The sequence below is a fragment of the Dasypus novemcinctus genome, chromosome 8 (assembly GCF_030445035.2).
Source record: "Dasypus novemcinctus isolate mDasNov1 chromosome 8, mDasNov1.1.hap2, whole genome shotgun sequence".
Lineage (NCBI taxonomy): Eukaryota > Metazoa > Chordata > Mammalia > Cingulata > Dasypodidae > Dasypus > Dasypus novemcinctus.
The window spans coordinates 29,185,374-29,213,225 of NC_080680.1; the positions used below are offsets into that span (position 1 = coordinate 29,185,374).

Sequence of the window (27,852 nt, forward strand, 5' to 3'; positions counted from 1 at the left end):
TGCTCAGGACCCTAAAACTCCCTGTCAAAAGTCCCAGAGCTGACTTCCAGGGTTCATCCAGTCATCTTCCTGGCATTTTACAAAGGTAGATTCTACTGCTGGGTTGCGTACACCTAGACCTGAGGGATGGCCAAAGGGCAGCTGATTGAAATGGGGGCTGTACTAGTCAGCCAAAGGGGTACTGATGCAAAATACCAGAAATTGGTTGGTTTTTATGAGGTGTATTTATTTGGGGTAGGAGCTTACAGATACCAGGCCAGAAGGCATAAGTTACTTCCCTCACCAAAGTCTATTTGGAACAAGATGGCTGCCAATGTCTGCAAAGGTTCAGGCTCCCTGGGTTCCTACGTTCCTGGGGCTTGCTTCTCTCTGGGTTCAAGGTTCCTTTCTTCCTGGGGCTTGCTTCTCTCTGGGTTCAAGGTTCCTTTCTTCCTGGGGCTTGCTTCTCTTTCCTCTGTGAGCTTACTTCCCAGAGCTCCAATTTAAGTCTTTAGCATCAAACTCCAACATCAGGAAGCGGATTTGGCTCAACTGATAGAGCGTCCGCCTACCACATGGGAGGTCCAGAGTTCAAACCCAGGGCCTCCTGACCCATGTGATGAGCTGGCCCATGCATAGTGCTGATGCACGGAAGGAGTGCCGTGCCGTGTAGGGGAGCCCCTCACGCAAGGAGTGTACTCCGTAAGGAGAGCCACCCAGCGCAAAAAAAGTGCAGCCTGCCTAGGAGTGGCACCACACACATGGAGAGCTGACACAGCAAGATGACGTAACAAAAAAAGAGATGCAGTTTCCTGGTCTTGCTGACAAGAATACAAGCAGACACAGAAGAACATGCAACGAGTGGACACAGCAGACAACTGGGGGGAGGGGGAAGGGGAGAGAAATAAATAAAAACAAATAACTCTTTAAAAAAAAAAATCACTTCAACATCAGAAACCTTCAACTCTGTTGTTTGTCATGCCTTTTATCTGTGAGTCCCCACCTACCAAGGGGTGGGGACTGGGCGGTGACTCAATGTCCTAATCATAACTCAGTCATGCCCAGGTACAGATCAGATTACAAACATAATCCAATATTTCTTTTTTGGAATTCATCAATTATACCAAACTTCTACAAGGGCACAGGCAGCACGATGAAGCTTTGAGGAGGGAGCAATGATGTCTACAAGAAAATCTGCAAAGCCCGCATGATTCCAGCACCAAACTCCAAGAGGCCTGAGCATTTAAAATTCAAATCTGGCCCTCCAGGTCATCATGGAGGGGCATTTATTCACTGGGTTTATAACTTTTAAATACTTAAGTTACATGGCCTGAGGGCCCCCATTTGTACTCTTTTCCAGGCCCCTCCAATGTTAAGGGTAGGCCCAACAAGGAGGCATCATGTACAGTTTTCAGTAGCCTATCTTTTGAAACTACTCCTACCACCCCATGCTCCACTACTATACTGTGTAGAAGAAAACCATGAAAAAATTTTGTTCCTTACTTTTATTTTTATAGACTCCACATATTCAAAACAGTAATGAAAGTACTATGATTTTATTTTTATGACTGTATTAGAAACACAAAAGTTAAAAAGTTAAAAAAAAAAAAATTCAAGAACGATTCCTGTTAACCAACCTGGTACATACAGGAGGGATAAAGCTACCTGAACGCCAGAGAATTTCCCTTTGAGATTATTTATGTTCTTTTTCCTTTTTCAGACTTCAAACATTCAGACTACAAAATCACTGCTTTTAACATATTTTGTCAAACACAGATGAAGGAAACAGCAGAGATTTAAACTTGTTTAACCTCATTTCCTCTCCTCATCATAGCCAGGCTTACTCGGTTACAGGTATTACTGTGGAATTTTACTTCCTACCACTAGTGTCCAGGATTTTTTATTTCTTGGCATAAAGAAGTGTGCTTTCAAAAAACAAATAATAGTCTAGGCCATAAAAAACACAATTTGAGAATTCTATTTACTTTTAAAAGTTTCTAAAAATCCTTGTAACCTGTCATATTTCAGAGACTGGCTTCAATTAACAACTAGAAAGTTGGTAACTTTAAAAAAGATTTAAAAGTTCTTTTTTAAAGATTTAGACACGTGAAAGAAGAAAATGCCATCTGAATTGACATGGGGCTATTTACTGTGAGCAGCAAGAGAAAAAAATTTTTTTTTAAATAAAAGAAACGACCTGAAAATTAAGTGATGGGGTGAAAACATCAGGAAAATCAGATCATAAATTTTCACCTCTAAGGTCCGATTGCCTTTTTTTTTTTTTTTTTTGCTGACTCCCACAAAAGACTATTTGAATATGAGTAAAGGGCACAATCCAAGATCAAGATCAGGAGTCTACAGAATGTTGCCCCTGGCATTAATCACTGTTTACTAAAAGCTCCATGTTTGCATGTATTTGCACATTAGCCTGGCAGCTTCCTGGAAAGACAGCCTTCAGCCACTAGTCCTCCAGTCATCACTAACTAATTTTATATGCACACTTTAAAGATTTCAGGACTCATCTGAAGCTCAGAGAAAGGAAGACTAGCACTAGCGATCCATTAATATATTCTATTCATAAGCAGCACATCGCAGTTCCATACTTTAATAGGAAAATGATTTCAGTGAAGGGACTGTATCTAATCTTTGCACCCCCAACAATGCAGTGCAGGCCTATTTACCTTCCAGTTGCCAAATCAATACCTACTGAGTAACTTCAAATATTTTATTTGGACTGCACTGCTCAATTTTCAAGTTCATTTATCAACACCAACAGGTTTTGTAGTCAGAAACCATTAAAATAATAATTTTTGGTTAGCTGTCTAAGAACAACAAAAATCAGGACCATCTCTTGGCTACAGAGATGCAGCTGTGCTTTTCTAATATCCAATGGAAAATACACAAATTGACAAGCAGTTTTCCCTACTTAAATGATGCCTTGATTTTAATGACAGTCAAGCAAATAAAATGAACTAGTATGTAGCACTGACTTTTAATACATTTTTTAGAAAAGACATCTCTCAACCTAAATACTGAAGTAACATACAGACTACATCTTATAAGTATGAGAAATTTCATATGCAATAGTCTAGCACTGCTCCCCAGGAAGGGTAAGAAGATAGACTCATAGGAAGAAAGGAGAAAAGAAAGGGGGAGGGGGGTTGAGGGGAGAAAAAAAGAGAATTGAAAATGACAAGGGTGAGTAAAACAGTTTAAAAGTGAGCATCTGGTATTGACAGAGAACTGAACACCAAGTCTGCCTAACCTTGCTAAGGTCTGGAGGAGGGTTGGCAGTTTGAAAATGGGGGAAGGGGGAAGGCAAGGAGAGGGGAAGAAAAAAAAGTCAATCCTGTTAGGAGTTGGGGAATAACTTATCTAGCCAAAGTATTGTTCCTGGATGCACATTTTGCTTAATTTTCCCAAGTGCAAAAAAATACTACCAGCTTAGTCTAAAAATTCCTTAAATAACATCAGACTAGGTTATTACCATATTTTATTATTTAAACAGACTCCAACCTAAGCATCCAATTCAGGAGACTCACTCATTCAGACCAGTGACAGCCCAATATGGTTCTGTTATAATCCCCTGGGCTGGGGCTGGGGCTGGGGTTGGGGTTGGGGTTGGGCCTGGGGCTTGGGCTGGGATGAGGGTGTGGAATAACTCAGAGTGCTTTCAATTCCTGATAACTGTGGTATAAACACAAGTGATTATTTCAATTTTCTCTGCAGATTATTTTTTCTGGGCAGCGCAATAAACCCAATAATGACCAGATTTACTAGAAAAATTTTTATTCATTTCCCCATGCACCAGAAAGTAAGCTAATAACGTCCCACTGAGAGTGCTGTCAGGCTAAATCCCTCCACTGCTGAATGTGCTACCGGGATAAATCTCCCTTCACTTTCCATTCCACCATCCACTTTAGAGCAAGGCTCTGGGGCCGGCTCCAGATTACCCCTCTGCAAGCAGTGTCACAGGCACAAGCCTGAGTGGCCCAATCAGCGCCAAGAAAAGAACAAACTAAAAAAGATTAATTCACAGATGTTCATGCATTTCACATACACTGTGCCCCATGGTCTGTTGCTAGGGCAACGGGAGACCACCAGTGTGAGCTTTATTGGCTTTATGAAGTGCGTCTCAGGGACTATAGTCCGAGAAATGCTGCATAATAATAGTGTGGCTTTTCTGAAGCCTTGTTTTGTGTTTATCCACATTTAACCCTCTGACTATTTTTAAAGAGCACCCGTTATACATGTCCTTCAAAAGCCCTCCACCCCACCCCAAACTGCCTCAACTTTCTATCTAGAAACATTAAAATGCATCCCCCTAGGGGACCATTTTGAGGGAGCCCATGTTAAACTACTTAACTAGCTCTGAGAGGGGGGGAAACCCCACAACCATTTAAAGATCACCATATTAGTGCAGCCAACTGTGTCTACCATCTCTGAGCAGGACAGAAGCTACAAAACCAAAATACATAATGACCCTTTTTCTTCTTTTTTTCTATATGCTGGGGGGAACCTTGCTTTTGAATATGAGGACTCAGTTTTAACTAGAGGGAACAGCAGAACTGGCAATTCCTGTCAAACCCAGTTCTCCCTCCTTAGAGCAGTGCTCTCCGCTAGCTTTCTGCAATGGTGGAAACGTTCTAGATCTAGGTTGTTACTGTAGTTTACTAAAGCCCCAGTGGCTACTGAGCACTAGAAAGGTGGCTAGTGCAACTGAGGAATTGGATTTTTTATTTTATTTCATTCTAGCTAATTTAGCTACATGTATTTAACTACCACACTGGACATCACAGATGTGGAAGCTTACCAGATGACTACGTATTTTTTTAAATGTACACTTAAAAAAACAGCTCAGTCTTACACTGTTAGTTTCTACTTAATTCAAAAAAATATAAATTGAAGTAGATTTACATAGGACAGACTCATGACTGCTACCGCAGCTTGTTCCGCCAGTTCCAAGCACAGCTCTCAGCAACTCAAATCTCATCAGCCAGGTTCTTGGAAAGACAGGCCCAGGGATGACGACTAACTCCCCTCCTCCCCCACTCCCATCCCCACCCAGGTTGGGAGGTTAAAATCACAAATGTCACAACTCTCATAGTAGCAGCACAGATCAAGTGTTAATTTTAAAGAAGAGGGGTGGGTGAGAGGGAGATACAGGCTGGCAGGGTGAGGGAGGTGAATGAAGAGAAGAAAAATAAAGCTTGTGAATAGATCAATAGAAGCAACAGCTTACATTCAGATTCACAGGAGAAAGAACACACAGAGACAATCATTTCCTGGGAAAAGCTCAAGCCTAATGAGAATTTACTCTGCTCCTTTATGCGACAACCAGTCCTTTTGTGGCACAGGCTTCCTGACTGACAGGAACCAGGGGCCCCTTAATAGGATTTCCATATTATTTCCAACACCTGCCCAGAAGTTATTTGTTTACATTGAAGAAGGCAAGATTCTCAAATCAGACATCTGCTTCTAGTTCAGGCATATCTTAGGAAACCATCTAGAAAGAAGCTTTGTTACTATGGTGACAATTTTATTTTCTTCCGTTAGTTGGGTTTTCAAAACATTAGCATTTCCAATTTTATTTTGTTGTTGAAAAGGCCAAATGTCACTCAAGAAAACAAGTTTTTAAAAAAAGATAAACAGAATACTCATAAAATGTTGGAATAATTAAAAGGACCATAAGGAGGAATAAAGAATAATGAGGTGTGATACTGCCTACTGGCTTCTCTTATTGGGTGGCATCCACTAACTTGTTTACCTTCTCTCCCCCAATCCTCTTCTCTTTCCCTCAAATTTGAACACTCAACAACTTGAAAAGTACCAATTAAGAAAAAAGATTGAAGAATCCTTCAGGATGTGATACAATTAAATAATGAGCCCATTTCCATGAAAAAGAATTCCTCATGCTCAACCTATTACCATTATCTTACAAAGTTCACTTACAGCAAGAATACTTAAGCCATGTTAACTTCCACCTCGCTGACTTCAATTCAGCAAAAAGGAGAAGGTGGTGAGGGGAAAGAAAGTGTAAGCTTTTCATGAACATTTAAAGCGGGGATAGAATATTATAACCAGTGCTGCGAAGAAAGGTAGACTGCCCATGAGTGGATTACATGTATGTGCTGTTCTCGTTTCCCCCTTTCTTGTGAAGCAAAACTAAAAGCATGACTGACCTGGGGAGAAGGGATACTGACCCAACAAGTACAACTATCACAAGTAAGCAGTAATTTCTTAAAAGTTACAACACCGGAACTTGCAGCCTAAGATATTTTTAAAAATGGTATAATTTATTATGTGCAGAACTAATTGGATTGGTTATGAATACTGGAGAATCTGATAAATGTAAAGCAGTATTACTTATGTTCAATATTCAGATTCAAAGTAAAATAACCAAGATATTTCAATATAAGATTTAAAAGTTTGGATTTACAAAATCTAAGCAGCATTATTTAATCTTGATATAGGATTTTATTACTGTCATTTAACATTTAATAGCAAACATTTAAAAGAATCAAAAACTCATAAAGTACTACTCAGCCCTCAGCAAACATCCCTTCCAGTACTCTTTTATGAAATCCTAATTCTGTTCAAACTGTCACAAGCTTGCTGCCATGGTATAATTAGCTGTGACTTTTTCAGTACAAAATTACATCCCACCTGGTGGACCCCAGGTTCTCGGAAAATCTTTGAACCCAGAAGATACTGAGCTACTTTAAACCACCAAAGAACAAAGTATTTAAGTTGGATAGAAGTGTTGCAGAAACGATTCAAGAAAAAAAGAAGTGAGAATATTAAGCTTCCCCAGGTGATTTTATATGATTTTTCCAGAATGGGGTAAGGGTGCTACCAAAAGAATCCACAAAAGACAGTGAACAACTCTTTGGAAGAATTCTTTTGGAAGAATTACATACATTTGAGAAACAAATGCTTTTGAAACCCCAAGAACCAGTTTTAAAACTTAATAATTCTTAAGCTCAGTATATTTTAGGCTCAATGTATTTTAAAATATATTGAAAACTTCACAGATTATTATTTTTGAAAGAGATTAAATGCATCATGATTAGGACAATTAGAAACAGTAGACATCAGAATGAAAACATTTGTCTATTAACTAGGAAGGTTGGTTTACAGAGGAAAAAGAAATTAACCCACCCTTAACAAAATCAGCTGGGGAAGACAGATACGTCAACCTGATAATTAATATTTGTTCTGCTTCAACAATTGGTGAAGGAGGCTACAGCAAACAAGCATGTCTTCCCCAATCACATCATTAATCCATTCATGATCACCACCTGAGGACAAGCTATGCTCTAAAGGTATTTGCTCATCTGTTCAACAAACAAACAATTACAACACATTTTCTGGAATCAAGGCACCTGTTATATTTCACATAGCTAATAAGACTAGAGAGGCAGGTATCAATTAATACTCAACAAATTACTGTATCACAAACTAATAGAACAAAAGTTCCTAATTGTTGCTTCATAAAGTAACCCTGAATAGTGAAATACATGACAGAAATAAAGACCTCTGCAAAGAACTTTTTTAAAAGTAATGCTGAAATATTTCATTTCAAATCACCACCTTATTTTAGAAAACTGAAAGAGCTAAAAATTAAACATCAAACTATCTCCCTACCACTCAACTCCCAAAACTAAATACAATTTCCACTGGGCTTATCTGGTGAATGATATGGCTACCTTTACTGCTGAAACCTACCCTATGGTATAAGGTTATTTTTAAACTAATGCTAGGAAGGGCTTGAATAAGACATAATAAACATCTACATTCCAAATGTTTAAAGAAATGTCTTGAGATCCATTGACACACAGCTTAGCTGGTGGTAGAGAGAGGATTCTGGCTTAAAGTGAGGACTTTTCCAAATCTAATATAATTCCCTTCCTAAAGGAATCCTTGATTTGTTCTCCTATACAGTTCTACAAAAAAGATTAAGATTCTTGCCATCAGTGGGAGACAACTTTACTCTGTTGGAGAGTGGGGGGTTGGGGGGGCCACTAGGAAATAGATATACTTAATATACTTTTTTAATTCTATTAAAAATTTTTTTAAAAGCTTATCTTAAAAAAATACTTGATTTAGGCAGTGGATTTGGATTACAAATACACCATAGTTTGCATTTAAAGGATTCAAACAGAAGTCAACGTTGGTCAACATGCATTTCTGGATGTTTTAACTCCACTGACAACTAGAAAACTTCACTTTATTGTTCATCACCAAACATGAACATGCAAACCTAGACCTCACTCTTATATCCCATTCTTCCATCATAAGATAAAGGCTTTTTCTGGTACGAATGCACATGAAGACCAAAGCACTACCAGGCACACACTTTACCTGGCATTCTAAATTGGTGTATTATTTACAGAGATCAATTTGGCAATACAAAGTCACTAACGATGCTTGTTCTCTTTGATGACGCATTCAACACTGTGGGGAAGGCGTTCTAATGAAATAATAATTACTAACAACAACAATAGCATTTAGAGGGAAAAAATGTTTTATGCTTTTATTTTACACATAAAACAGCAAAGCCCTCACATGCCTGACTTTAGGAGGTTACTGTTGTCAGGATCAAAAGCAGGAGGACTATGTAGATATACAAAAGAACTAAAAGAAGTGATCATGCAGGCATAATAATATCAACTTGAGAGAGACTAGAGAGCTAGTTAACATTTGGTGACTGGATTTTGCTATTTTATTTAAGCTGGTCTTGATTTTTTTGCTGCTATTTTTTTGCTATTAGGTATTAGAACTATGTAGACAATTGAGAGTAAGATTAATCCCTCAACCTCAGATTCCTACCAAATTTTAGACAATTTAGCCTTCTTCAGCCCTGAATCATTACCCTCATATTTCAGTCACTCAGATGGAAACAAGTGAGTAATATAAGAAGCCTAATGAGGGAGAAGGTGGCCCACCAGATCGCCTAGTGGAGAGATTACTGTGAGGGAGAAGAGGAGAGACAAGGAGTCCTAGTGTCGGTCAGGGGGTCTGAGAATAGGTTAAGGTGGAAGCGTGAACAAGGGTGCAAGGCAACACAGGGCAGCATCCCTGTAATTCAGTAAAGGTGCAACCTTGCTGACGACTGACAGTGACGATCAACTGGCGATTTCAAGATGAACTTATTACCCAAGTTGACTAGCAAAAAAGAAATAGGGCAGGGATAAAAAGTACTGCAGAGAAGGTGTTGGTTCTCAGGTTTGGGAGAGATGAGTATCCTGTCTGCCTACAGCTAGACAATATTCTTTCCAAGACCTCCCCTGACTTGAGTAAAATGGCTACTATGTACCTGGTGGATGTGGACCAAACTCCTATTTATACACAGTATTCTGACATCAGTTATATTCCATCTACTGTATTTTTTTCCAATGGGCAGCATATGAAAGTGGATTATGGGTCTCCAGATCACACTAGGTTTGTGGGATGTTTCAAAACCAAACAAGATTTCATAGATTTGATTTAAGTAATCTATCGAGGAGCAATGAGGGGAAAACTTATTGTCCAAAGTCCTACTGATCCCAAGAATATTCCCAAATTCTCTATCAAGACATTTAGTACATTGACTGCTGTCAAAGTTGAAGAGATGGGCACATCTTGAAACAGTGCCAAAATCCAGCTGTGTGTTTCCACAGCCCTCTGGAAATGAACTGAGTGCCCCAGTGGAAAAGAGGTTTGACATGTACAGTAAAGACCCGACCCTGAGTAGAAGACCACTCTGGTGTTCTGGACATTTGGGATGCCTCCATTTCTAGTACCTGTGAACCTCAGAGCATTAGAGATGACTGTGTGAAATATCCCAGGGACATTTTTTTTAAATTCTCTTTAGTCTTTAAGATAAGACATAATCATCCAAATAAAAAAAAAAAAGGAAGCCTAATGACTCAGAACAGCTGACTCTTAATGAATTGGTACCTCCAGCAACTGGGAAGCTCTGATCACATGTGAAAATGTTCTCTCTGCCACCACTTTGGAGAATACCAACTTTTATTCCTCAGCTCTAAGTGGGAGGGACAGACAGTGGCAAAATTCCATCGCCTCAGAAGGCATTTCCATGGCATTACTTATGTCTTTACAAGGGATGACAGAAACAATTTTAAACACTCCAGAAGATGGTGAAAAAGTCCCCACCCAGGAAGAAGTAGTAGAAATGTAATTTGGGGTCTCTCTGGAGAACTAAACTTGGGGTTTCCAATCTGCCATTCAGGGTGAAGGTAGGTCATTGTCTGTGTTTCTTGCTGTTTTCAGCCCCCAGATCTGGGGCTGACTATTGATTGCATGAAGTCACTGGAAAGCCAAAAGTCTAGCACGAAGGCTGCAAGAGCCACAGCCCCACAGATCAACAGCCCCACGACACACACCATTCTAGTTTCTCAACACCAAATAAAGGATTCTTGGGCTCCTACAGTGCTTTCTCCTTTAGGTTCATATTTACATTCCCCACCCTTATTGCAAAACTTCAGATACAGGTCTGCAAATACTAGGCTTAGGAATGAACTTGGCTAATGGAGCTGTAGAAAATAAGATCAATAAAGCCAATAGCCTAACTTGACTGTAACAGCATGTAGTACAGTAGCCAAAGAACTTCCAAGCAGAGAAAGGAAAGGGAGGAAAATGCTCCAAGATTTGAGGTCTGAGTTTCTTTCATTTTACTTAACAGCAAAAGGTAAAAGAACTTTAATTACCTGTATCTTTTCAGCAAGTTTAAATTTTTATTTTATGAGCTATTCTGAAATCTGCCCTGTTTAATAATCTGTAACGTCAAGCAAACATTTAAAAATGTCTCTCACAATTAAACACATCCACAACCTTACATAAATCAAAAATTTGCTACCATATCAAAATGTTACACTGGGGCGGTATAACATTGCCCACATCCTCATTACATGCAACACTAATTACTACCAGCAGATTCAGAATTTTCTGCACATTAGAAGCTTTTAGAGGAGCTATAAAAAATTTCAGGCACCATTAATTTAAATTTGTATTGAAATTTCCTTTTGACAGATGGCCAGAAATTACTTATTATTTAGAGTACCAGAGCTGCCTGTTTGCACATTAGAAGAGGAAAGGGGAAAATTAAAAGCAAGAAGGAAATTTATGTCACGTTCATTACCTGTTAAATGTTAAGGAGCATTATCCTGCATGAATAAATTATTTCATACCAGCCTGACTCCAGCTGCAGGCAACTGGCACGCTCTGGCTAATAGAAACCATCTCAAGTCACACAGCAGATAATCATAAAAAGCCCATCTTAACCCGTGGAACCACTTACAGAAAGATGAGTATAATCGATGGGACAAGCAACTAACTGCTTCTCCAAGCATCACTGAAAACATTTACAAAAAAGAGCAAACTATTTCACCTTGCAAAACTGCAGGACAGCCCCAAACCTGGCACTTACACAACTTAAAATTTGAGAACAATACTCATCAAAATCATCTATTTGTAACTTCTATTCCACTATAAATCAAGGCAAAATAATCTGCCTCCCTTTCCTTTTTGTTTTTTCCTTGGCTTCTGGGTATACAGAAACTCACTCCCTGCCTCTCCCTGAATGATTATTGATGATTTCAAAATACACCCTACTCTTGCATGAGGAAATGACACAAAAGTGTGCACTGCAGTATAAATATTTTCATAGCCTTCTGGGAGTGGGGCATGAAAGGAAACTTTTGTTTAGTTCACTGGCCTGCTTAGAGGTATGCATTTATCATAAGACAGCAGGAAATGTTTATATGATAGTTTCAGAATAACCAGACAGGCTTTCCAAGGGCTGCTATCAGCTAACCCTGGTCATTGCATTTACTTACAACTTCCTAAATACACATGTGTGGAACATGCACTACAATCTAAGAATGCCCTTTAATCTAGATATCGATAGGTAACAAGAAAAACACACAGCTGTAAATGCATAATTAAATAATTCAGCATGTACAGTTACAACTGTAAATGTCGATATTTATATGGGGGTGCAGATGCCCCTTCCAATCACAAAGATTCTTGAAGGGTAAAAATAGATACACTCAACTTTTGTTTTCCATTATTTAAGGACTTTAAGGGAAAAAAAACTAATTTCCTTTTACTGTAAAGGACAAAGAATAAAGAGACATTGAAAGTGATAGCACAGGGGGTTCCAGGAGAAAATTTTAGTCTTCATACACATGGTGTCATTAAAAACAGCAAGAGATGTAACCATTTATTCTCAAAAACACCCAACTGTGAAATATAAAAAGAGGAATTGACAGTATCTGTACTTTGGCCAGAGAACTGTCCCTTCCTTCTAATCTATACTTAATACAATGTCATATCGTTCTGGTGTTTACATTGTCCCTGACTTAGAAGTGACCAAAGCCTTTTTCACATTTCACTCATTTCTTGTCCTGTTACCACATTTTTCTGTTTGCTTACTAAATAAATTCAGATAATCCCTAGCACATCCCATTCTAGTGTTTAACATAAGCATATCCAAATTATTAGGCCTTAAATATTTTTCCTATTTCCCTGCAACCTGTCCATAAGAGATACAAAAGGTAGATAAGATGGACTTAAAACCTAAGGAGAATCATTCACTATACTAGAAACCAAGTTTTTTCTTTTTTAAATTATTTCTGCTGAAGAAAAATGGTCTTAAACAAATGCTTTGATGAAGAGTTTTTGTAAGATGGAACTGTTTCCCAAAATATGAGATTAATATGTCACTCCATTATGATGATAACCACAGCCGAAATGAAGAAAAGCAGGTATTCTTTTTCACATTGCAAGACATAATAAAAGGAGCAATGTTACGATTCAATCTTGGTCTACAAATCGGATTCTGATAGAGAAATGGGACATTCCCAAAAATCTCAACCACAAACCTGGCAATAATCAAAAAATGCATTAACCATTATTTGGTAAAGCCCGCCAAATCACAAAGATGTTTTCAAATCACTCTGAGCTTTTTAAATGCCATTCCCTTTGTCTGTGAATTGGGAGTCCTACCTTGATGGAGTCTCTGTCTACAGGCAGAACAGCAGCAACACAAGTAGAGAAAGTGTTGTGAAAAAAAAAGAAAAGTACTAGTTAGTTTACACATATATTTATCAAACTTGATTTCTGCTAAATATTAAGTTACACAGATGTTAACTTTGCTGTAAAAGTTAATTATTAATAGTACTCGACCAGATGCACAAAGCACCAATCTACCTTTGACACAATTTCAGTCAGACCAAAGGTATTCATATTATTTATACGTCTTATTGACTTTTCCTCTTACCAAAGTATTTACAATCATGCCTCAGCTCTGTACTGTGGCATTACAATAACTGAATGACAAATATTACAGTGTTTCCAACATCAGAGAGGGGAATTTATACTTGCGTGATAAAAATCATTTACCTAAGATTGTAATTCACAGTAATGACACTTAAACAGGAGATATGAGCTTTTAATTATGAACCATACCCTTCAAACGAACAAATCATCTATGTGCTAAGTAAATTCCCACAGTGGAACACCGGGAGAGACTTTATTTGCTTTTCTGCCATTAACGAATAAAAATTATTATTAAGTACCATACAAACATACAGTCTCATCAAAATATCTCTGCACCATCATCTTACTTTAGCGGAAAGAGGAACTCAACCTAGAAGGAGCACAACTGGCCTTAAAATCTATTATTTGCAGAAACAATTCTGTTGTTCTTCTAGGAAGAAATGAGTTAACTTCATGCTTCTTAATAGACAGGGTGAGAGGGGTAGTAAAAACTAAGAGATTTCACTGATTTGGGCAGCCCCTTCTCAATTACTAAGATGACTGAAACTGTTTTCTTACTTATGAGATTTTTACCACACTCTATACGCACATCTGATTTATAAATAATAACTGATTATATCAAACATCAAGTGAACTGTTATCAATAAGCCCTCAAAATAGATTCAGTCAAAATTAGCTACTAACGCAACTCATATTTCAAACACAGCATTATGGGATTTCACTACTGTTTTAGATTTTTGGGACCACTGGAGGTTCCATGCTACTCCAAGGAATCAAAAGCATTCCCTGAGAAACAGGGCCAGGGGCCTTTCAAGGAGTGCAGAATTCTTGCCAAATGCTAGGATATCATTTGGCAAATGACTGGTTCAAATAATGAATTTACCTCCTAGCAGAAATCCTTTGTTTAGTCACTAGAGTAAATTAAATTGAGACAGAATAAACACTGGTATCCAGAACCTATCCTCAAGGGCCAGTAGGTAATAATTTGGTTGACATTCCAAGAAAATCTCTCACCTCTTTGGTGATCATTGTCATGGTGCTTCTTCTCATCTTTAATTGGAAGATGGGACTGACCGCCCAGGGCACTGGAGAGGGCCAGAAGCCCAGCACTGCTACCGATGGGTGGGATAGCCGGGGGCTGAAGTCCTGAAGGATGTGGAGTCAGAGGCACTGGCAGACCATGTCCATGTGATAAATGCTGGGCCTGGAGTTGTTGCTGCTGTGAAAAATCAGACACAGATATTGAATTTGTTCCCTCTATCTGTCCCCGCCTCCCCACAAAGAAAGGACTGTAGATAAGGAAAAACCCAGCACTCATGAAGCTTCCTTCCTGTTTATCCCCAACACACACATTTTTTAAAGGGGGAGGGAGGGAGATGAATATTTGCTAAATAGTCTCTTAAATTTTGGGGTTTTGCATATGCACAGTAAATAAAGAGTTTAAGTTTTAAATGGAGAAATTATCTAAATAACTTGTAAGACTTGAAATTAAACCAGATTTCTTTAACAAAGCATCTGGATTTTGTTCTCAAAAAATAAGACCTCACTATCTTACATTTCTAATCAAAACATATACGTGAATAACTGTTAAAGCAGTTATGTTGAACAAAAAAGCTGAAAATTGAGAAAATTAGTGTTAAACAGTTCTCCCAGAACCACTGCACAGCATGCGGTGAGAGTTAATTTGGAAGAGAAAACCTGAATTAACAGCCCAGAAAAGGAAACTGGTTGCAGCCACCGTTTTAAGCCCTTTAAGTGTCCTCAGCGGTACTTGAGCAAATTACTAAAGAAAATCTAATGTAGCAAGGCTTGGGTCCTCCTGTAGACTTGCTCAATAATGCTGAAATAATTGGGCACTCTGTGCACGTTTAGTGATGCTTGAATGAAAAGCTAGAAGCCTGCCCTTGTACTCTTCTCTTGCGTCCAACTTGGTGTTGTGACAGGTTTATTTGAGTGGGACTGTGATGCATGCACCAATAACTGTGCTGACAAGAGTTTAAAGTCATTTTTACCAGCACGCTGGCAATACATAGAGAAAGCCTCGAGAAGCTGGAATGGGAGTGCTTGACCTCAGCTAGGCTGCATCCAGCTCTGCTGCAGGAATCTCTGTGGGCAGGCCTTCAGGCCTTGTTCCTGCTTCTGAGTGGGAAGGGAGGGAAGAGGAGAGGAGGGAGGATGTTAAGTTAAATATATCCCCAATAGGAATACCTTCAACTCAAACCCCGCTTTACATTCTACAGGAATAAGTGCTGAGTCCTTCTCAGACTAACTTTTATAGTGACATTTTAGTTATTGCCTTTAAATAAATCACTTTTCAGGTCTAACCTATGAGAAGCAAATAGACCCTTCAATAATTTTCTTTCCAAATAAATTCCACAAAACAGCTTAAAAGACATTGAGATTATACTAGTAAGAAGGATCTTGGTATGCCTTTTTTAAAAAGAAAATAATTTAAAAAAAAAGAAAAGTAAATGTTTTTTTCTCCTCTCCAAATTACTTTTATTTTCTTCCTCTCTCCATTCTACATGTCTTTTGTTTGACGCCAGTATTAATTAGGTCTTTTTTCCTACTGACCTGCACCTATTTTATGGCTCTGTCCAATTAAATATAGTCAATAAAATAAACTATGAGCACTTTTAAGGCAAATTTACATACATAAAATGGAAAATTAAGAGCAGTGATCCAGATATTCCAACAATCAACCCTCCCCACTCCCAAAGCTTTACTTAACTGTTAACTGGATAGTTCAAATAATATATTTCATCATTTGAGTGGCCAAAATCATGTTTATAATTCTTTACATACTGTTTAGTTGTAACCAAAAAGTATGAGCACACAATTATATTTTCTAAAATGTGTAAATAACATCTACAAAGAAAACAGTATTTTAGGGACTTTAAATGTATGCCACATTTATTTCAAAACCTTGTTCAAATGAAATGGCAAGAAAATTACTCTAATTCTCTTTCTGCTTTCAATTGCCCTAATACTTCAAGTGTACCATGGGCATGTAGCCACTTTCTATCTCAGATCAGAGATGAATTGGGAACCATTTAGTAAGAGCCTATGACTTTTTTATCTCCTTTCCTAGACCCTAACCTCTGCAAAAGTCTGCATCTGACACACACTATGGCAAACTGGAGGTACTGAAACATTTATATAATATCCGATAAATTTAAAAGTATATGTCTATTTTATTCAACATTTAAAAAAACACAACATTTAAAAAAGCACTACCTTCGATGACCACTTTTAACTCTTTTTCTCTCAAAGGACAAAAAAGACTAACAGTCTTGCTTTTTTTTTCCATTCGACCAGGGACTTTTTAAATGCAGAAAATATACCCTCAAGCTGTTTGTCATACAAGCCATTCATAGTCGACCTCCCCATCACACATCTATGTTACACATATTCATCTGAACTCATGTTTCACCTTAGTCCAAAGGCTTCTCCAAACATCCCATGTTCTGTTATCCTATAGGGCTTATAATATTGCCTTATTCTGCCTTTGTAAGTATTGTTATTCACTTTTTTATGGAATAAAAAACCCTGAATATACAACTAGATTCTAAGAATATGGAGAGAAGAAATCAGCCTCAGGCTTTTTTGTAACCCTGACACTTACTTAAAAAAACCTTGATATCACTGATAAAATGCTTTGATCTAGCAGTTACTTCCTTGTTCCAAAAACCAGAAAACAATAATAGATTGCTTTGTATCTAAAAATAAAAAGTTCAAATTCCTTAGCATTTAAGACCTTTCATAAATTAGCATCAGCCTAACTTTGTAGATACTTCTGTACACTACCATTTAGGGAGCTCTTTGCCCATAAAACTAATCAATTTAGTAAGGCATCTAAACCCCTAAAGCCTCAGCTTTACTAATATTCAACACACACACAAACATGCACATGTACACACAGTCTCTTGTTTGTCTCTACAAATTTGCAGACAGATCTTTCTTTTAAATATCCCACAATGCCTAGATATTTCTTTCACTTAGTAGGTAGTCAAACATCAATGTTAGCACAGACATTACAATGAATTTTGGCTCTATTTTCTTCTGGTATGATGCCTCGATCTTCAGAATTTAAAATGAAGCCAGAAGAAATGAAACAGCAAGCTGTTTCTACTGTAATCCTCCATTTGGATACTTTAATATAAGCAGCAGCAATCTGAAATGGGCAGGACTGATATTGAAGTGGTCAAACTTAGGAGTTTGTTGCCTTTATATGAAAAACCTGCATTTATTTTTATTGCTGGTCTTGTAATCTTAAAATTGTTAATATTATGAATTACAAATGGGTTCAAATACAACCACAACTAAACGTCTCCTAAACTAATTAACTCAAAACTATAGTCAGATGGTCATAAACACTGAAGCTTTCAATGAGTTAAATTTTGATGAACTGTGAAGGACTTTTACATTTTTTACTTTTTAAAACTATGCCTTAAAATAGCATTAGATTTAGAGAAGAGTTGCAAAGACAGTGAGATGTTCCCACATACTGTTTGCTGGGCTACCCTAATGTTAAACATCTTATATAGTCTTAGAATTGATCAAAACTAAGAAATTAACTTTGGTACATTACTATTAACCAATCTAAAACCTTTCTTCACATTTCCTCAGTTCTTGCACTAATGTCAATTTTACTGTTTTCTAGAATCAAACTAGATTACTACATTGCATTTAGAGAGGTTTTAATTTTTCGCTTGCTACTGCAACCAAATTATAAAGTCCTTTCAAAAATCTAATGAATAGCAACATCCTAATTACAGGCACTTGTTTACTAGAATACACATTGAACCTAGCATAGACAAAAAAATAAGAGTGGATATGTTATGTAGAATACTGTGCTGGCTACCAGAAAGTACTTTATAAGTCATGCATTGTCTATACAGAATACAAAAAAACACATTCAGTAAGGCATCCTATAGAAAGGAGCAATTTTCATTAATGTAATTAGCAGCACAGAATTACATATGTGAATAGGGTTAAAAGGGTAAATTTTAGATTATAAATGTATTTCTAGAATATAAAAGAAAAAGAAAAAAAACAGGATTGTACAACACAGTAAACCTATTGTAAACAGTGGACTATAGTTGACAGCACAATTATTAAAATTTTTTTCAAGAATTGTAACACATGTACCATACTAATGCAAGGTATTAATAACAGGGTTGTATATGGGAAATCTGTAATTAAAGCATGATTTTTGTGTAAACTTAGAACTTCTCCAATAAAATTTTTTAAAATATATATAAAACTAAGATAAAACTGGGGTTAAATAAGTTACCAACAGGTATATGAAAAAAGTAAGCCAGATATATTGAAATACTATAGATTTTTAAATGTTTAAATCAATATAACATACTACTTTCTGTATTTACTGTTCATTTTAAGTTTCTTTGTAGGTTCTCACCTTAAAGGAATATGGAGATATTCCAAAACTAGGGAGGCAAATGTATTTATAATTATGACTTCTGATTAGTCAAAAAAAAAACACAAACATATTATTAGAGGTTATTGTCTTTAAATAAAAGCAACGAGTTAACAATAGCTAAACTGAACTTTACCCTTTCCTCCATTAAAAAAAAAAAAAGGATTTAAATTCAAATTTCAAACATTCAAGAGTTCAATTTTAAAAAACTTCTCTTAACCACAGAGCAAATTCAAAGCAGATTCCCTGGAAAAGAAGTCAAGTTACTTGGAATATTTCACAAGGATTTTAGAATACTGTATTGTAGGATAATCAAATGAACTATCCTACAATACAGTGAAAGCTCGCTGATAGCTTCTTTATAATTGTAACACTTTAACACTGTCCTCTAATCTCTGACTTATCTGTGTTAATTACAGAGCAAAAGATCTGCAAAGGTTTACTACTTTATCCTTTATTCACACTAATAATGTGCTTTGCAAGACTGAAGGAAGGGAAATGTATATTAAGAGTACACAGTTCAACAAAGATTTGTTATTAAAATAAGTTAAGATAAATCACCATTATATAATTACAAACCAGTAGGTTAAAAAAAAAAAGGTGATTTTAGAAGGAAAAAAAAAGCTAATCAAGCCAAAAAATCAAAGAGGGCACAGACTGAAGTACCAATTAAACAATGTTAAAATAAATGCACTCTTATACAACCATAACTGAGGAAACCTACTGAGGAAAATATGTATCCTGGAAAATTTCATCTCACTGAGCTTCCTAAGGCCATTACTATTTTTGGACGCCGTATCTCATTTTAATGCCTTATCTCATTTTAATAACAAGGCAAATTTTAAAAATCTCTTCTCCCAACCACAAAACAAAGCAAAACTCTCTTTTCTGTCCCCTAGATGGGCCACTTAAGAGAATAAACATTCAAGTGGAGGGAACTTTAAAACCTAGATAAATAAGTTCTCCATTATGGTATGTAATTTAATTCTCTGAAATAACCTGTAATTATTTCTGAAAATATACAACAATGAGGTAGTAGACCCAGCCTCAACTCAGTTAAATTTTTACTGGATTTTCTCTAATAAAAAATTATCTCCTTGCAGTTTCAAGTTTGAAAGGGAAGACAGAACTTGAGCTAAAGAATCAAGTTCATAGGAAAAGTCTGTGAGAAAACCACTGAATTCTTTTTAACTGAGGGTCCTGAACTGCTTGATTACTGGGGACTGATTGAACTCCCAGGCATAAGTGGGATGATTATATAGAGCTTCAGTCCCCACAAATCCCTAGGAGTTATGGCCATCTCAAATTGGAAGCAAAGCAGAGACTTTCTTGCTCACCAAAGCCCATTCTCTACTATGCTCTCAAAGGCAGAAGAATACTCAAAACAAACAAACAGACAAAACTATGCATCTTTTTTTAATTTTTTTTTATTTTTTTATTTTTTATATTTTTTTATTGACTTTGTAATAATATTACATTAAAAATATATATGTGAGGTCCCATTCAACCCCACCCCCCCCACCCCCCTCTCCCCCCCCCAACAACACTCGTTCCCATCGTCATGACATATCCATCGGATTTGGTAAGTACATCTTTGGGCACCTCTGCACCTCATAGACAATGGTCCACATCATGGTCCATACTCGCCTCCATTCCATCCAGTGGGCCCTGTGAGGATTTACAATGTCCGGTGATTACCTCTGAGGCACCATCCAGGGCAGCTCCATGACCCAAAGACGCCTCCACCTCTCATCTCTTCCTGCCTTTCCCCACACCCATCGTCCACCATGTCCACTTTTCCCAATCCAATGCCACCTCTTCTTTGTGGACATTGGATTGGTAGTGTCCATTGCACCTCTATGTCAAGAGGAGGCTCAGATTCCACATGGATGCTGGATGCAATCCTCCCATTTTCGGTTGTAATCACTCTAGACTATGCATCTTTTTTAGAAGCAAGGACACCATCCCAGGACCAATGAGCACACTTAGCACCTAGATCTTGGTTTCAATAGAAAAAATGCAAGGTAAACCTGGTACACCTTGGGCCAGAAAGCAAGAAAGCTGCCTAGACTGATGGAAACATGCCAAAGAGACAAAGAGCCAGCCTGAAGGGGTTCCCAATGGTAAAACTTGAGACAAGTGAAGTATCAAATAATGACTGATTATAACACATTTTGAAAGTTCCCAACATCAATGTTCACAGCAGCAAAGTCACAACAGCCAAAGGTGGAAACATCCCAAATGTCCCTCAACAGATGAATGGATAAACAAAATGCAGTATTATCCATACAATGGAATACTTTCCAGCCATATAAAGGAATGAGGTTCTGACACATCCTACAACATGGATGAACCTTGAAAACATAGTGCTACATGAAATAAGCCAACACAAAAAGAATACGTATGGCGTATTAATTCCACTAACACGAAATATTTAGAATAAGCAAATTCAGAGACAAAAAAAAAAAAATAGACTATGGGGGGAAAAACGGGGGGGGATTACTGCTTAATAAGTAAAGTACTTCTGTTTTGAGTGCTGAAAGCTTTTACCAATGGAAGATGTTGATAGTAGCAGAACATTATAAAAATAATTAATGCCACTGAATTGTAAACTTAAAAATGGTTAAAATGGCTCTCAAAATCAGGTCTGGCTCCTAAGCCCACAACCATCCTTTCACCAGCAGGCCAAGGTGGGTCTAAGCAGGTGAGCTTTGATCCAACCAGGAGACAGCATTCTAGGAAAGAAGTGAGGGAGAGGGCCCAAAAGACCTTGAGAGAAGATAGAAAAGAGGAGAAAATAGACTGAAATGGAGTGGGAAGCACAGAGGGAGGGCTTAGGTCTGGTCTGAAACTGAGAAGAGAGGTCCTGAATGACACTCTGGAGAGCATCATGATGAAATGATGGAGAGTATAAGCCCAGGCAGCAGAACCCCCAGCTGGAATCCTTACCATCTACTGTGACCCAGAGCCAATCACTTAACCTTTCTGAGCCTCAGTTTCTTCATGAATAAAATGGAAACAGTTATAAACTCTACCTCCAAAGTTACTAGAGGAATTATATGAGATCATGCATGTACAGACCTCAGCACACTGCCTGGCAAATAAAAAAATTCAAACAGTAGCTGCTATTGGAGAAGGAAAAAGTACCCAGAAAGGCTCTTTGAAGAATACTAATATAAAAAGAAAGAATTTAAAAAGTCAGTACTTCCATCACTCCAATATATGAGCTTATTAGGGAAAAGCTTATCAATAGATGTTAACCACTGGGTAAAATGTTGTTGGAAAACAAGTTGTTTAGTCTCAAGTATCACTCCACAGGTTATTTTACAACGGGGAAAAAGTACATTTAAAACAAAGGGATCTGGCAGTCGCTATCCAAGTGGTCAAACCTAGCTTCACCAATAATGTGATACAATTAGAAATACATAACATCACCTAGATAGTATTCATACTGAAAACACTTAACCTCAACCTAAACATGAGAAAACAATCAGAAAAATATCAGACAAACCCAGATTGTCACACATACTATATGACTGGCCTGGAATCATCAAAATGCCAAAGTCACAAAACAAAATAGATTGGAGACTCTTCCAGATTAAAGAAGAATGAAGAGACATGATGACAAAGACAAGGTTTGAGTGTGGATCCTGGATTGGGGGGAAATGCTGTGAGGATAACAGTGCCATCAAGGGTATTTTGTGGACAATTAGAGAAATGTGGTTATGGATGTGTTAAAGGCTTATCTAGGAAAATGCCCTTCTTCAGAGATAATGCAAGAAGCATAATATGGTGAGGAGTCATCATGACTGCCTTTTATGTGCACAGTTCAGTACATACACACATACAAAAGTGTATGTGTGTTTGTGTTTGCGTGTACACACAGATAGAAAGCAAAAGTGGCAAAATGTTAACAACTGGTCAATCTAGGTGAGAGGTATATTGTGTTTGCTTCACTTATTTTTTCAACTTCCCTATAGCTATCACCTGAGGGGAAAAAAAGATGTACCTTTCTTGCCAAAAAATGGAAGTTCTTGCTTTTAACAAATACCTCAATCAAAATCTAAAGGTTAAGTGAATAGACGGAAAGAAGCAAAAATAAAAAGAACAAAAAAAGAATTTTTTCAACTTAAGCCTATCTGTAAGTCACTCCTAATGACTAGAAACCTGAGATTTACAGCAGGGGAACAACCTACATTTAAAACAATCCAGGGGAGCAGTTGTGGCTCAACTGATAGAGCGCCCGCCTACCATATGGAGGGTCCAGGGTTCAATGCCCAGGGCCTCCTGACCCGTGTGGTAAGCTGGCCCACGCACAGTGCTGCCATGCACAAAGAGTGCCGTGCCTCACAGGGGTGTTCCCCATGTAGGGGTGCCCCACACTCAAGGAATGCACCCTGCAAGGAGAGCCGCCCCATGCGAAAAAAGCGCAGCCACCCAGGAGTAGCGCAGCACACACAGAGAGCTGACGCAGCAAGATGACACAACAGCAAAAAAAAGCAACAGTTTCCTGGTGCCGCATGACAAGAATGCAAGCAGACACAGAAGAACACACAGCAAATAGACACAGAGAGCAGACAACAGGGGGGGAGGGGAAAGAAATACAATAAATCTTTAAAAATAAAATATAAATAAATAAAACAATCCAAGAAAGATCATCGCTGAAGGGATATGCTACTTTTGCTACATAAACCACATACCTCTGTGGTCCTCAAGAATCTCTGAACAGGTCTTTAATGTGTTCCAAGGGTTCCACTGTCCTAACTTGCAGTTTAACTCATGAAGTAAAAATGGTAAAAGGGAAAACAAACAAAACAACCCTACTTATTCTATTAACTTGAACCATCAGTGAACCCGTTAGAATTTTCTCTGGATTGGTCCAAAGTTTACTAAGAAAATGTATTTCAAAGCCAATTAATAATGGAAATAAAATTTACTAGCAGCTTGTTTAAGCTATTTAAGGAAAACTTTAAAGACTTTCACACATTAATTATCTTAGTCAAACAAATGCTTCTATTTTGTGAGTTTTAGTCATTAAAGTCACCAAGCTAAGGGACTGTGCTCAGAAAAGATTTCTTTAGTTACCTCACAGTATTTTAAAAGAGTAAAGCTGCACTTATTTTTTCAAATTTTGATTTCAAATTCAAAAACAAATAAAACAATAGACAAAGGCAGCTTAAAAAGTTAAGGAAGCATTACTCCCAAAAAGTTCTGTCCAGGAACTTTTATCTCATCTAAGCCTAAGAACAAACTCAGTTCCTGTGTTCAGAAAGATACAGAGATGAATACAGATTAGTTAAATGATATCATTACGGTCTCCTTGTTAATGAAGAGAAAAAATATAGACTTGATCATATTCATACTTCATAAAACTAAACCCTATAGTCTTTTTTACCCTCAGAATTAATATAGTACCTTCTTTGCTTCTGTTGCAAAAGTATTACAATATTGTTAACTATAGACTATAAATTACATTAGTTCTATTTTTCCCATATATCACACCATTACTTTTTAAGCTGCATTTAAAAAGCATACTTCACTTTAAATTATTGTTAACACTGCATTTGATCTGAGAACTTTAGAGGAAGAACAAACCTCAGAAAACTCTAGAAGAGCTGCTTTCAAATATTTTGACACCTTGTTTGTGTGTGTGGGTGTATGCATGCATGTATTAGCATAGAATACACATATAGAGGAAACAAAACTTTACCAAACAATACCAAAACCCTATTATGAGCAATACATTTCTATTTCTTTATGGGAAATGATGACTATGACCACTGAATTGATTTCACGGCACACTAAGGAACTCCATGACCTGCAATTCTGAAGAACACTGATTCAGGCCAACACCTCATGCCTGAGGCCCAAGGTAAAAATCAGTAGTAGATGATATTAGGATCAAGACTGGAGTATAAGACTCCATCACCCACTCAAGTGATTTATACCCCCTGCCCAATCAAGACCCCTTCTCAAGCAGGTTTGCCTTATCATGAGAGGTAAGCAATCATTCATTTCATTCATAAGAAATTACGGGAAAAAAGATGTGGCTCAAGTAACTGAGCTCCCTCCTACCACATGGGAGGTCCCAGGTTCAGTTCTGGTGCCTCCTAAAGAAGATGAGCAAGACAATGAGTTGATGGGACAGGCTGGTACGGTGAGCTGACAAAAGATGATGCAACAAGAGTACACAGAGGAAAACATGAGACACAACAAAAGGAGGGAGCAGAGGTGGCTCTAGCAATTAGGCACTTCCCTCCCACATGTAAGGTCTCAGGTGTCGGTTCCTGGTGCCTCCTAAAAAAAGAAGACCAGCACATAACAAACAGACACGGCAAATGCAAACAACTAGGGGGTGGGGAGAAATAAATAAATAAAATAAATCTTTAAAAAAGAAATAAATGGAGGTAGACCCTCTGGTGAACTGATCTTTGAAATAAGACAAGAAGGATGAAAATGAGAGAGCCTTGCAGAGCATACTTGGAAAAGACAACCAGGGGCAAGCGGAAAGCAGTTCCAAAGCCCTAAATCAGGAAAGGCGCTTGCTGCAATCAGTGGAGAAAAAGGAAGTCTGGTGGGAACCCAGTGAGCAAGGCGAAAGTGGTGGAATATGACTGTGATGAACCAGATCATGCAGGGTAAGGGGTTTAGACTTTTACTTAAAAATAATGAAAGCTTTAGGCTGGGGTGAGGGGAAAGGGCCTTCTGTTGTTTCGGGTGTTTTTAAGCTGAACTAATAGTACCTCTTTAGTAGTATAATATGAACCATAATCCTTTGTTGGTTCTGTATGTTGCAAACATTTTCTCCTGGTTTCTGGCTTGTCTTTTCATTTACTTTAAGGTGTCTTTTGATGAACAGATGTTTTTTTTTTTTTTTTTTTTGTCTTTAAAAAAACTTATTAATATAGTTTATTGCACTAATTGATTTTCATGTGTTGAACAACCCTTGTATACCTGAGTTAAAACCCAGTTGATTGTGGTGTATAATTCTTTTAATGTGCTTTTGGATTCATTTTCCAAGTATTTTGTTGAGGATTTTTTGCATCTATACTCATTAGAGATATTGATCTGTAATTTTCTTTTTTCTTTTTTTTTTTAATTTTTTTTTTAATTGACTTTGTAATAATATTACATTAAAAATATATATGTGAGGTCCCATTCAACCCCATCCCCCCACCCCCCCTCTCCCCCCCCCAACAACACTCGTTCCCATCATCATGACACATCCATTGGATTTGGTAAGTACATCTTTGGGCACCTCTGTGAACAGATGTTTTTAATTTTAAATGCATAGTAAGCTCAATCTCTGTCTCCTGGCTTGAGTTTTGTATAACCCATTTAAGAAATCCTTCTGAATCCCAAGATTTAAAAAAAAAAAAAAAAAGGATGTCTTCTGAAAGTTTCAAAGTTCTCTTTTTATGCTCCTCGAAGTAACTTCTGCATGATGACATCTGTGGATCCAATTTCATTTTTTCCACAAGAATAGCCAACTGTCTGACCAGCAATATTTATTAGTGCCCATTTTTCCCCCTATAAGTCTGTCTGAGCCCTATGACATATGAATGGTTCTATTTCTGAGGACTTTATGCTATTCCATTTGCCTATGTATAGACTAATACATATTTTAAGTGAAAGTGTGATATAATTTTTTAAAATTTTAAGCCCTGAATGCTAAGTGGAGACTGGATCTGAGAACGGCAAGAATGAGAGAAAGGACACCAGACAGGAGGTGATGCCAGGGTCCAAGTAAAAAAATAATGAGTGATGACGTGGATTAGAGTTGTGGCAACACAGATAGCAAAGAGTAAAAGGGATTGTGATATATTTTGGAAGGAGAAGAGGGTGAGAATATCTTGTAATATTCGGCTTTAAGTAAATGGCTAGACTGTTAGCACCATTTACTCAGAAGAGAAGAATAAAGGAAGAATGCTTACATACATACAACTTTGTTTCATAGCTTTTTTTTTTTTTTTAAAATTAGAAAAATTCTATGTCAAATGAAGAGAAGCATAAGAGGAAGAAATTAAAAGTCAAGCCTGGGAAGTGGACGTGGCTCAACTGATACTGCGTCCACCTACCATATGGGAGGGTCCAGGGTTCAATTCCCAGGGCCTCCTGTCCGTGTGGTGAGCTGGCCCACGCGCAGAGCTGTTGTGCATAAGGAGTACTCCCTGCAAGGAGAACTGCCCCACGTGGAAAAAAGCACAGCCTGCCCAGGAGTGGCACTGCACACATGGAGAACTGATGCAGCAAGATGACATAACAAAAAAGAGACACAGATTCCGGGTGCCGCTAACAAGAATACAAACAGACACAGAAGAACACACAGTGAATGGACACAGAGAGCAAACAACTGGGGGACGGAGGTGGTGGGGAGGGGAAATAAATAAATATTTTTTTTTAAATTGAAAAAAAAAAAAAAAGAGACGCAGTTTCCTGGTGCCGCTAAGGGTGCAAGCGGACACAGAAGAACACACAGCAAGTGGACATAGAGAGCAGACAATGGGGGCGGGGGGAGGGCAAGGGAGAGAAATAAATAAATCCTACCAGCCAAAGAAAATTCAACAATACAATATGGTGGGTTCATCCAGTATTGTTTCTGTGCTATAAGCATTTTTAAACAAAAATAACTTATCTTCTGGTTAACCTGCTTCTTTCCCTATTTAGTGTGTATCAAGAACATTTCCCTATATCCATAACTGTTACTTTGACTAGATCATTGGTAGTGGCTACATAGCATACTATTGTACAGATATATCAGAGCTACTTAAGCAGTCTCTGACCACTGGACATTTTTGTTGTTTCCAATGGTTTGATATTATAATGTCATGCCCTCTTTAGACATACCTATTAGTTAAGACATTTTCTCTGCAGTTTTAAACACCCAAAATAAAAATTGCTTAAGTAATGAGGGGTTTTATTTCTTACATAACATGCCCAGGGTTGGTTTGATGGCTTGGCAATACTGGGGATCTGGGTCGGGGTGTTTGATTCCTTGGGCTCCTTCATATCCCACTCCCACATCACAAGATGACTATCACAGTTACAAGCATTACATCATATTGTCACACATCCACGTTCTCTCCTTGGATCTTTCTGTTAAGAGCAAGATGTCTCCCTTTATCTCACTCACCTGGACAGGATCACAT

At 37.7% G+C, this 27,852-nt stretch overlaps 1 protein-coding gene across 9 annotated transcripts in view; it reads right to left on the bottom strand.

Annotated features, from left to right (window-relative positions):
• TLE4 (TLE family member 4, transcriptional corepressor) overlaps positions 1-27,852 on the bottom strand; it is a 145,323-nt gene that overhangs the window by 55,922 nt on the left and 61,549 nt on the right. For 6 of the 9 annotated variants that reach the window (XM_058301609.2, XM_058301614.2, XM_058301615.2 and 3 more), the window contains 2 exons: positions 14,278-14,482; positions 12,991-13,007 (listed from right to left, as the gene is read on the bottom strand). In XM_058301609.2, the coding sequence (XP_058157592.1) occupies positions 12,991-13,007; positions 14,278-14,482 (222 nt within the window). The remainder of the gene's footprint in view (positions 1-12,990; positions 13,008-14,277; positions 14,483-27,852) is intronic. The other 3 variants (XM_058301610.2, XM_058301613.2, XM_058301617.1) reach the window with 1 other exon arrangement.